Below are 12,530 nucleotides of genomic sequence, written 5' to 3'. Positions count from 1 at the left end.
TGACCCAGAAATGGACTGGATGCAGGACCGTCCTAACGTATGGGCAGTGGCAGGGGGCCCCACGAGCATAGGGCCCCACGATGTTTCGAATGCCTATGCATGTTTCTGTTCTGCTATCAAAATAAGGGCCCAGGGAGCCTATGATGCTGTTAAGATGGCCCTGACTGGATGGGGAATATTCTGGCGTTGTGTGACCTATTAAAATTCTTATTTCTAAACGCATTCATTCATTGATTCGTCCATTCGCAAAGCGTCAAAACAAAGCATCCTCTTCAAAATTACCCGGCAGTTTCTCTGTGATGATGCTGTTATGGTACACCTGAGCCGGCTGCCTCCCCCATTCCTGCACGAGTTTGTTCACCGCCGCCGCCACGATCCTAGGTCCGCTTCCCGCACGCCATAGCTATCTGTTGCGCCGATTGCCGCTATGAGAAGCTCGCCGGCTGTCATCCCTGTGCCAGAATGGTATGGGCCAGGTCGTATTAAAATCGCCCGCTCACCGCTCCCCTCTCCCCCTCCTCTATAGATTGCCTGTTTTTGCTGCAGTGAGCGGCGTTATTAGAAAAACAAGAGAGAGAGAGAGAGAGAGAGAGAGAGAGAGAGAGAGAGAGAGAGAGAACGAGAACAGGGCCGAGCCTGAGCAGCGCAATTTCCGTCGCATTGGAAAGACGGGACCCTCGCATTAAAAGCGACCTGAGTATTTTGGTAATCGAGGTACCTTTGCTTTTCATGAGGGTCCACCGGGCACGCACATGGCCGTCTCATCATGTCTCTGAATACACTTTTGCACGTTACAGTTAGAAATCAAAGCATTTCACTAATGCCTCTCGATCTGGGCATTTAACGGTCTATCTGGGAGGCTATTAAGACATATTTGTGGCTCATCGGGTGGGGGTGAGGGGGTGCTGAATGTGTGTGTGTGTGTGTGTGAAAGTGAGAGAGGGAGAGAAGGAGCGATATGTAGTGGGGAGGGAGTGGAGGGGAGGGGAGGGGGCGTGGAGATGGAGGGGTGGGGGCATTGACTGAGGAAATACAGCGCAGTTCAATTCGGGATTCAATTTGTAAAGCATCAGAGCTGAGGTTCTGTCGAACCTGCCCCTTTTCCGATCAAAAGGCGGGTTCTGCTCTTCACGCGATTTCCTTTTGCTCATTTCAATACGCTTATCTTCTTACATCACGTTACTGTTATTATTATTATTATCAATACTAATAATAATACCCTCCCCCGTTTGGCACACGACTGAGCCGAGCGCCGTCGCCGCCTCGCTCCTTCTGGTGCTGAAAAATTCTGAGTGAGAAAGAGAGAGAAGAAGACAGGAGAAGAGAGCGAGGAGATCGGAGCCACTGCGGGCTCTTTATTCAGAGGGAAGGATAAACAGGTACAGTGCTGGGAATTCGAGCATTGCATGCGGTGAAATGGGTTATCTGTCAGCGTCTAGCGCGGGATGCTGCTCCGCTTATTTTATGCGCTAGTGCTAAGATGAATTACATTTGTATCGGCCAGTAAAGAAACGAATAGCGATCACAACATTAAAGATATTTTGCTCATAATTTAGACATGCATTATTCTGACTGACGATATGCTTATTATTTCTTGGAAGCGGGAAATAAAGAGAGTGGCGTGTGTGTATGTGTGTAGGGGGTATAAATAGCGAGCGCTGTTCTTCTAGGTTTTGTTTACCAAATAACGGTTCTTTCAGACTTTTATTCTTGTTCGATTGTCTCCACCTCTCTCTCCCTTCTGTAGCCAATATTACTGCTTTCCAGATACAGCAGCTTTATCAATGGGATGCGAGAGGCGCCCGGTGAACACCTCGTCTCACCTTTTTGTCTTCTCATTTCTACTAGGCGCTTTTTCGTGCTCTTATGCATCAATTCACGCGGAGTAAACGCTCGAGCCCTTGTTCGAAGTGAAATCAAAAAATCTTCTGTTTCCGATAAACGCCTGGGCACCCTACACACATGCGATTACAGTCATAAGCGCAACGGAAAAATAGCAATGGAAGCCTTAGGGAGCCCGCGATCAGCACCTGCCGAGCTGGCCGCTCTCAACAAGAACTTCTTGTTGCTTATTTTTCACACTGCTGCGCTCTCGCACTTGCGCTTTGGTTTACGCCAAATTCGAAGCAATCTTTAAATAGCCAGGATATCAACAAGGAGAAGACCCCCCCCCCAAATCGCAAGTTTTCCCCATCAGTTCGAAAAAGCCGAACAGTCGTCCGTCCCGCTATCTTCCGTTCAGACAATCGCATACATCAGGAGGCTTGCGTGTCGTTTCCAAGGAGGGGATGGATGCTTCTGAGTTTGGAACGACGGTGCTGCGCCACTCTCGGGTACCTGCCGTCTCTTCTAGAACTGGGGGGAGGGTAGACGGGGCAGGGGGGCTTTTTAGTCCTGAGCTGTCGTTAGTCATGCATTTAGGTCTTCGTGTGTTTCGCAGCTCTGCCTGGAAAGGCCGCAGGTGAAAACGAAGCCGTGTTGGCTGCGCCCGGCTGCACGCGCAATCCGCTCGTCGCCAGCAGCGCATCTACTTAGATCTTTCATACGCGCATTATAATCCCGAGCTGAACCTCTTTGAAGTATTCTCCCTTTTAATATATTCTTTTTAGCACGACCGACTTTCATAGCCAAAATACCACCGCAACGGTGCCGGACTGCCCTCCGCACTTTCTATTCTTTAAATACGAATGTGCGCTGCCACCGTGAATATCTGAAGAATATGACCGGAGTGAAGAACGGAGCACGGGGGGCTGGCAGTGCCCGGAAGGCAAACGAGTGAGTGAGTCTAAGGCGATATATACATTCGACTTCACTGATTAGGCACGACGGCACACACCACAAGATAACTAGGAAACATTTGCATAATTTCATCATTAACAACAATATAGCCGCGCTGAAAAACTCACATTTAGTGCACAATTAACAGCGAGTTTATTTCGGCAGGTTTGAAAACGTGAAACCTCTTGACACTTCAGTTTTTGACATTTTCTTTAATTCTGTGTCAACTCTGTGGAGTTGGCAATTCCAATTCTGAGCTTTATTAGTAACTCTTCTCACTCACTGCATCGCCCACGACTTCACAAGAGTCTTAATTGAGCCAAAAATCTTTTAATTTAATTTTTTTTTTAATGTAGCTAACGCCATTATCCACAGTGACTTATGAAATCAGGATACGTTACGCCTGTTCAAAGTTATTCTTATAAGTAGGAACACGAGCTGTGTACCTAAATGATGGGCTCAGGGTCACACTGTGTGGTGAGGCACGGCCGTCTTAACGTATGGGCACAGTGGGCACAGGTCGGGGGGCATAGGGGTCCACGATGTTTCTGATGCCAATTTATGTTTCTGTTTTTTTTTTAATGGGAACGACTGGCGCTCTCTCCATGTTTGCTTCCAGCCTTGAGCCATGTGCTGTCAGGATTGGCCTCCCGTAACCCAGAATCGGTTTAGGCAGCTTTGATAATGCTACCGTATGGTACCATTTTAACTTTATCGTTTTCAATTTAGAATTCACATTTTCCATTAAAACTTGACTTTTATTGCTTAGAAATTATATTTAGTATTTATATTCCTGAATTGGATTAGGCAGGTCTGAGTATAACATGAAATATTTATATTACGTTTAGTTGGGTGGATTAGCACTGCTGTCTGACATCAATCACCTTTGTCCTGTCACCAGTTATGTCCAGGTTTAATGCTCTCCCTGTGCTTTTGTCAGGTTTTCTTCTGGGTGGTCCAGTTTTCCTCCCAAAGTAGGGTCAATTGGCAACTCTAAACTGGCATCATATGAACGAGTGTGGGTGGGCAAGTGAAGGGGAACTGCAATGGACAATTTAAGATTGGTTGTCGTCTTGTGCCAAGTGCTTCTGGGCATTGAGCCATTCAGTAAGTAAATGGACAGATGAATGGGTGTGGTGTGGCGGTGCAGTGGCTAGCACTGCTGATTTGTAGCTCTGCAAATCCAAGTTTGAACTCCTGTCCTTTCAATTTATTTCCGGGGCTCTTGTCTTCCCCCCTTCAGATATGTGGTGCTTGTGTCACACCCCAGAGATGTACATGTTAGGTTAACAGCCCCAAGTGTGTGTGTGTGTGTGTGTGTGTGTTCCCTGCCATGGTTTTTCCACTCCTTCCAGGGCTGGTTCTGGTGTTGCACCTGATGCTTTTGGGATAGAGTTCAGCCCGGTGGGACTTTATATTGGATTAAGGGGGTTCAGGACATGTGTGGAAGAAATGGTACACGTGAAAGTAGCAGAAGGTTGCTTTCCTGAAGCGCATTATAAGTGTTTTTCAATAATATAAGAGTTTGACTTGAACCCTTTCAATGCAGGTCTGAAAAGATAGCCAACTTACATAAAGATATAAGTAAAAAAAAAAATAATAAAAATCATTATGCAGTCTGAAAATGGGAAAGTCCTAAACCAAGTCCATTTAAACAGTGGAGAAATTCATAATATCGATAATTATATTATAAAGTCAATGAGACAATAAAGGCTTAAAGGTTAGAGAGAGAAGACCTGAATTAAAATGGTAACTGTACAACAAAAGGTAACAATAATTACCGGCGCTCTAAAATATTCCGTAAAATGCGGCCCACACCGGCTAAAAAACTCAATACATGCGCAAATTACATGGCAAATTCATTAATAGCAGGGAACCAACTGGACTGAAACTGAAAGTCCCTGAAGATCAAAACAGCGGCACTGTTAAATAGTAACTGTGAATGGTGGACTTTGATTGAAAATCTTTTTATTAATGATATAACACAAGTCCACTTGCAAGATATAATGCTTAATAAGAAAGTAACAGTTTGATTTATACTGTACACATGCTCAATTATACAACGTAATTTAGAACACGAAGTTCCATGAGGGGCTCACCATGATTGATCTACTGCTTGCTGGTGTAATTTATAACAGTAGAAGACTTTAAGTGAAACAATAAACCACTGTCCACCCAGTCACTCGTCCATCCATCCATTTCCTGAATCCACATTTTTCATTGTAGTGGTACAGGAAAGTGAAGCCCAACATTACAGCACAAGGCAGTAGACGCACAGTCCGGATGGCTTTGGAGTTGTCACCACAGGGCACAAACACACACATCTTTTTCATTTGTGAGCTCCCCGAAGTACCTGGAAACAAAACCTCAAGCCGAACACGAAATCCCCACAAACATTGGGTCAGGAATTTCCAGCGCTCCGACTGCTGCTGTGATTCGTTCATTCGTTTACAGATTCCTGTACGGGGTCTTCACGAGCCTTGTGAAGCAAGGGGTGTAAGGCAGGACCTAAACTTGCGCAAGGGCCAGTCAGTCACAGGGCAGAATTGATCATTCCCACCTACACACGCTGGGCACCTTTACTGTGCAATCCAACCAAAACACAACATCGGGCCATTTTGTGGAACACACTTTTTGTCATGGGGATCGAATGCCAATCCCAGCAGAAGACGCAGAATCCCTGAAGTTTATTGCTCCTCAGCTTTCAGTTTTAAATCCAGTGGCATAGTGGCTAAGCAGGGGATCTACTTGCACTTGTTACTTGTGTCTCCTGCGTTCCAGGCTGGCACACGACAATATAATGGAGGAGCCGTCGTGGCAGAGCCAGACATACACAGAAGAGGCAAAAGGTATTCTTAACAGAAATAGTCCAAGGAGGGACACACAAAAGAATGAACAATAAAAAAGAAAAACAGAACTGAATACCCTGTGGCATCCCTAGGTGGTTCTGAAGGGTCCTGAACCCCAGTTTTTAGTGAGTTTGCTCCCCCATGTTTTTAAAAATGTACCACTCCATAACCTATCCTGCCTCCTATCTTTCCTACCTCCTCTTCTTCTCGTCATTGCACTTGAAGGCTCTCGGTCAAGTGGTGACCATATAAGCCCACCCAGGTTAATTCTGGATGATCCTTCCAAATCATTTTGTTGGGTCAGGGCAGCTTTCCCTCTGCTCTAGGAACACTTACCCTGCACCCTTGAGCCCTCTGTTGCAAATAAACCTCACTGCAGCTGCTGGAAAGGGGTGTGGCTAAACCTGAGTCAAGTTGAACTTTGAACTCCACCCACAATCCACAGCAGTCACGCCCCATTCTGCATGTTGGTAGTGATGGCTGTCAGGCAACCGCGACTGTAAAGACGATACACCTGTTTACGTTATAGTTAAGATTGGGCTTGTGGGACGGTTATCTGACTGAAATTATGATGAATGTTAAGTAAAGAAAGTTACATAAACGTGCAATTTTCATAATTTGCATCCAGTTCACATCTTTAATGTCTAGCGTAGTTGGCAGGATGGAAACACATGACATCTTTGAATTACTCGTGGAGTTAAAAATTAACCCTGTCCACGTTTAGGCATTCCTCATTCTGCATGCTGCAGTGCGGACATCTTGTCTGTTACCCTTAAAGGTTCTGAAATCCCACTGCTGCCTGCTATGTTCCCAATTCCTGATTCATGTGTTCGTTTTGTGGCCATGATGTAAAGCCACCGTTGACATTTCTCTCTTGACCAAACCATCTCTTTTGTCACCTACCCATGTGTGTCTTGAGGGGCTTTACCTATCCTCTCCCACTTTTTAACGATTCCTTGTACTGGTGCCCCTGCTTAATGTCCATAATGTTGCCATCTCGCATGACTGGAGACTTCTTTAGTCTTTTATAATCCTGCCCTCTGCCAATGGAGCACCCCCCTTCCCCACAATGGAAAAGGAAGGTAGATAGAAGGGTAAAAGCTGACCACTGCATATACAATATAACCTGTACATTTACATAGCTTAACATTGACAAAGGTCTCTAAGAACATAACATCCTCAAATTTGCGCCAAGTTAGCGTCCTGGGGGCTAGAGTCTGTCCTGGCAGCAACAATCTGGTATGTAATAATAATATTTTAAAACAGAGTCATTGTAGATGTAATGGTGTTGTAAATCTGTATTTGACATCTCAGTGGGAATCTGCTCCAGTGTTAATGCCAACAATTGGTTAGAGGGGGTGGTGAAATAGGAACCATTTACCCCCAGCATGCCTCCTGCCCGTGTCTGTGTATTGTCTGAAATCAGTGTTAATCTCACAAACATGGCTGGGTCTGAGTGGATGCCGCCTTTGGCCACGGGTTGCAGCTGGATGTCCAGTGTACACCACCTGTGTATTGAATCAAACAATCTCATTTGAAAGGTTTTGAAAATAAATTCTGCCTGGGGGCTACAATGTTCCTTGTTGAAGGGCCCATCATCTCCTCACGGCTCTTGCTGCCTGACAGGATTACTGTAGATATTGCCTTTTTTTCCTCATGATAACATATATTTAAGTTAAAAAAAATATATATATATATATATATATATATATATATATATATATATATATATATATATATATATATATTTATTTATTTATTTATTTTAGGTCTATCATTGGCAGCTTAGCATGTTGTCAGGTGTGAGTGACAAGTGTAACGTCATGTGCACGCAGGAACATACAATACAGTGAGGGCAGCCATGAAAAGTTCGCTGGGTCTGTCATCTCCTAAAGCACCAATTCCACTAGACACGTTGATCGCTTCAGGGCAATGTCTAGCTGCTTCTTAAATATCAATTCTACCAAAACAGACGGATGGAAGTGCCTATGGGGAGCGAAAACAAGCTGGCCTGTCAACAAGGTCCTCGTTTAGTGACAAACAAGTTCCCTTCAAACATTCAAGGGGGCAGTTGAGTACAAAATGGGGGAACCAGCGTATGGAGAAATGGTAGCAAAGTGACGGTGGACCAGCATGCTTGGATTGTGGTGGGCTTTACTGGAAAAACATGCCATGGGGAGGTGCAGGGTGATGGAGAGGCAACAATTGTTAAAATCGTCCAGATATTATGTGATGCCCCCCTGTCTGTAAGTGACCCAGTGTGAAGTGTTATAGATTGTTCTTATCATTATTCTGAATATTCAGTCATGTCTTTCATTGTTGATCTATATGGTGACTATCAGTAGATAACTAGCAGCACGTTGAACCAAACGGCCGTTTTGTAAAGGATGACATGTAATTACTGAAGAAATGCAAGTGCAGTACGGCTTTCTTTCTTGAGAAATTATTGTAGTTATTATAATAAAAGGTTCTCATTTATCATGAGTTTCTTTCTTTCTTTCTTTCTTTCTTTCTTTCTTTCTTTCTTTCTTTCTTTTCTGTCTGTGATCTAATAAACTGTATGGGCAACATTTGGCAGGAATTCCAAAGTCAACAAGGCCTAATGATATTTCCTATGCACTGGCAAAATGTCTTCCAGTTCGTTGATGGTTACAATTGGTGCTTCAGTATCCTGCACCTGACAAAGCCTACTCAGTTTAACCTAATCCTCCACGATTCTCTTCTCTGAGGTGGGGTTCCTAATTCTTTCTTTTCTCTTTCACTTAGGGATTTTAGGCGACGTTTCCATCCCCACCGAGATGCTGAGAGGGGCACTGCAATCTGCAATGGCGTCAGGGATTCTCACACTGTGGGTCTCCTGCTCCCTGCATGTCCTACTGGTGCAAGGCAACGTTAATGGTGAGTGGCTCTCAGTGACGCTATCCGCTCCGCTGGAATTCTGGCAGCTCCATGGAGAGAGGCTACGTCACCTGTTAAACCGAAGCAAATGGGCAGCTTGTCTTGATATTTATATGAGCCGAAGGGTAGAAAGGGGAAGATGGTATATGGAAGAGTCCCCCCCCCTCCCCGCACCTCTCCATTTCTCCCCTCCCACCATCTGTCCATTCCTCCCTTCCACTCATGCGGCTCGAGTCACTGCCCCCATCCATCTCAATTTTCTCTTATTGATTTCCCAGAAATCCCCTTGGCCTCTTGTGCTAGTGTTACAGATAGAGGGATAACAAATACAGGAGTTTGGCAGCACAGGGAGAAATGGCGATCCGCTTGCCCGTCTGTCCTTCTCACGCAGTGATCCCTTGAACTGTATAAAGGCCAGGGCCCCGGTCTATTTGTCTTCGTATCTGACCCTTGTCGTTTACGAGTCATGCCATCGTGCCGTTGTCTCTCCTCTGGAGTCTGTCTTTGCTTGATCAATCCGTTGTCTCTCTGCTCATCATTCTCTGCTTGTCTCAATCCGGTAGCTTAAATAAGTGCAGGGGGGGAAGCAATGTGAAAAAGCGGAGCTGGGATGAGTGCCAGTGGGACTGGTTCAAAAATGCCAGTGAGTCACGAGGCAATACCTAATGGGCATTGCATCTTCAAGTCAAACAGACTGGTGGCTCATTTGATTTCCGTTCTTGTTCAGTGTTGGATATTGTAGAAGTCTGAGACAGAGGGAGGCAGAGGGTGCAAATCATAGGCTATCGTTAGTCACGCATTCTTGGTTCTTTCTGATTTCGTTTGTCTGCCAGGAAGAGGCATTGTGAAAATAATGCGATATAACGGCATGCCTTGTGCTGCCTGGCAGCACACACAGCTGAGAGCACAATGTGCAAAGGGGCATGTGCAGCCTGACACATTCATATTAGATGTGAATTCATGTAAATATACACATTGGGAGAGTGCCCAGTGCCAGGCTCTGTCCAGCACTGCCTGCCACCCTGCTCAGGTAGTACAAGCTGAAGCTGATATTTTTAAGCATTGACAAACAGTCCCCTTTGGGGTACACTATTAGGAAAGTAGCACCTAGTCTCGCTTCTCTTCCAGTCAATTTGTGCCCATGTCCTGCCACTCTAGGACAGTTCTTAACCTCTGATCGCATTACACAGAATACACAAATACGCCAAAGCTTTTCATTCTGACAGCCTTTGCATGCTTCCTTATGAATCTTTCACTTTCACTGCTAATTAGAGGATTCTGTTGATTTTCAGCTCTGATGGCTGATTAGTCATGAGGCATACAATATATATTTACACCAACTGATTCTTTTATTTGGTGTACAGTATTTTATGAATAAAACATTGTTTTTGTTTGCTCCTTGTAATCTATTAGGTTTAAGCCTTTTTATTCAAAGTATCCTGTCACTCGTTATAAATCTTAATCTGAACTGATCACACCCTGTGATTCCTGGAAAATTAAGTTAGACTTAAGAGTGTTTCCTATTTCCTTATCAGTATATTTTTATTTCATTTTTGCCCAGGCCCCATAACCCTGAACTGGATTAAACAGGTTTCAGAATGTTCTTTTTGTGCTGCTTACAGTTACATCCTGTCCGGGATGGGTTTCTGACTTACTTGTGCCCAGTGCTTGAAGTGGAGCCAAATTATTGGGGATACTTTCTTTATGGTGATCAGCGGTCCTCTGTGAAGATCGGCAAAAGATACTCGATGCTGAAATTTGAGGAGGTGTACTGGCCCACTTCAAACGCTGCTTGTGCCTTAGACTGCAGATGTGGGCCTCGGCCTCCCAGCATACCTAAAACCAGATTAAAAAAATACTTAATCCAAGAATAATACTTTTTGAATCTTTTACTCGCCCTGCATTGTTTGTTGTGATGCCTAAGAAAAAAATGTAATGTCATGTTTTCATGGATAATGGAAATAACAATGGGCATTCATATTGGACATTTAAATTGATGTCTGACACCTTTATCTAAGGCAACTTACAACATTTATGATACATCTGGTTTCATTTCTTTTGGCTTTTAAACTGGAGCACAAGCAGGTCAAGTGACTTGCTCAGGGTCACACGGGGTCAGTAGTGGGATTTGAACCCACAGGCTCAGGGATTAGAGTCTAAAGCCTTAACTCCTACACAACACTACCTGGACAGCAGTAAACAATGTCAACACCTCCATGAAATTAACCTGAAATTACTCATGTCGCATAATCCAAGTGTCAGATATCCTATACATGTACTCACAACGTCCCAAACACATACATTTTTGCGTTAAGACTGTTAAATAACACATTTAGGGGAACTCTTCCTAAAAATCAAGCTGAACTGAACACCTACCTCTCTCCTAAATCACTGGCAAGGGTCCTGCCCAGAAGTCCACATGACCACCATCATCAAGTTCTTCCGTGAGGACCCTGAATACCATGAGGACTGATTGAGGTCATTTATGTTAGGTAGAGTGCATAGAGGGGGCTGGGTGGTCTTGTGGCCTTGGAACCCCTGCAGATTTTATTTTTTTTCTCCAGCCGTCTGGAGTTTTTGTTTTTTCTGTCCTCCCTGGCCATCGGACCTTACTTTTATTCTATATTAATTAATATTGCCTAATTTTATTTAATATATTTATCTTTTTACTTTCTCTGTCTTCATCTTGTAAAGCACTTTGAGCTACATTGTCTGTATGAAAATGTGCTGTAGAAATAAATGTTGTTGTAATAGCTGTGACCAGGGCCTGGTCTTATAGGCCCACATAGAGATTAACGCAGAAGACATTATGAGACGAAAGGTACGTCTCATACTTGTGCACATCTCAGATACTTCAACAAGTATAAAGTCGATTCAACTGCACATGAAAAGCTGTGCAGTAAAATAATGTGTGAAGTGTCCGGTGAGCCGGTGAGTAGTGATGCGTAAAACAGGCAAGTTTCGCTTTGCCTACAGTTTTTACGAAACAGACACAAAAATTTGCTTTTCAGGCGATTTCACTGATGCAAAACACGAAACTCACTAGAAAGAGTGTTCGGAGTATTTGTTGCTTTGCGCACTCCCCGCACTATAACCTACCGTCTATACGGGAGGAGCGAAAGCTTTAGATTTGTCAAAAAATTCAATCTCCAGTTTTCGACGGATCTTGACGTTTTTTGGTCCCCTGATACTGAAAACTTTGATATCTCGATAATGGGTGTGTGGCAGTGTGTCACAGTTTTTTCGAGGACAGTCTAGAGCTAAAACTGCTTGACGGAAAAATACAAACTCAAAACTTAAGCCTGTTATGAGATGACGATGTGCTGATTAGTTTTTGAGCCAAATCGTGCAATAGAAAGAGGCACTTTAGAGGAACCCTCAAATACCGTAAATATGCAATTAATCGATTTTATGATCAGAAAGATAAGCATCAGAGCGATAAATAATTTGTGAAATGTTATAGAATAGTTCAGGTAACTTGGCTTCTAGGGCGCACAGCCTACTGAAGCTCTTGTCCGAATTTTCTTAGCGTGGAAAACAGGGAATGTTGCTCCTTAAGGCCTCGTTCACACTTTTGTGTTTACTGTGTTCGTTTCTGCAGTCGAGTACTGCATGTAATTTGTTGCACCTGTCAAATCAATTCCATTTATGCCTGTCATTCTCATCACTGCCAAGGTGCAGTGCGTTTTTTCACATGAAGATGTACCCAAACACCCTGTTGTGGAAAATACTGTGTTTTCCCAAAAGGAAATTCTCCCTACACAGGTAGCTATCCCCACTGTTACCTAGCAACTGCTCTTCCCCATTTCTTGATTTGTGCAGAATAGGTTTGAGGATATGCACGATCCAAGCACTGTGAAGCTTCAACTTTCTCTTTTATCTCGGATGCATCTTTAACATTTTCATCACACTGCTAGAATACATCCGGCGGCTCAACAGAATATCTTCATGTGACAGGAAATAAGTCTGATAATGTTTTTTTTTTTTTTACAAGACATTTATATT

General features: G+C 43.9%; 1 protein-coding gene across 3 annotated transcripts in view; it reads left to right on the top strand.

Annotated features, from left to right (window-relative positions):
- The first annotated feature begins 1,032 nt into the window (after nucleotides 1–1,032).
- The window catches only part of cadm3 (cell adhesion molecule 3), a 197,722-nt gene continuing 186,224 nt past the window's right edge, over nucleotides 1,033–12,530 (top strand). For 2 of the 3 annotated variants that reach the window (XM_039741404.1, XM_039741406.1), the window contains exons 1-2: nucleotides 1,033–1,379; nucleotides 8,394–8,525. In XM_039741404.1, the coding sequence (XP_039597338.1) occupies nucleotides 8,426–8,525 (100 nt within the window). In that variant the 5' untranslated portion in view covers nucleotides 1,033–1,379; nucleotides 8,394–8,425. Of the gene's footprint in view, nucleotides 1,380–2,314; nucleotides 2,334–8,393; nucleotides 8,526–12,530 lie in introns of those variants that run through there. The other variant, XM_039741405.1, reaches the window with a different exon arrangement.

Source organism: Polypterus senegalus, chromosome 18 (assembly GCF_016835505.1).
Source record: "Polypterus senegalus isolate Bchr_013 chromosome 18, ASM1683550v1, whole genome shotgun sequence".
Classification (NCBI taxonomy): Eukaryota; Metazoa; Chordata; class Cladistia; order Polypteriformes; family Polypteridae; genus Polypterus; species Polypterus senegalus.
This window is presented reverse-complemented; position numbering and strand designations above follow the sequence as displayed.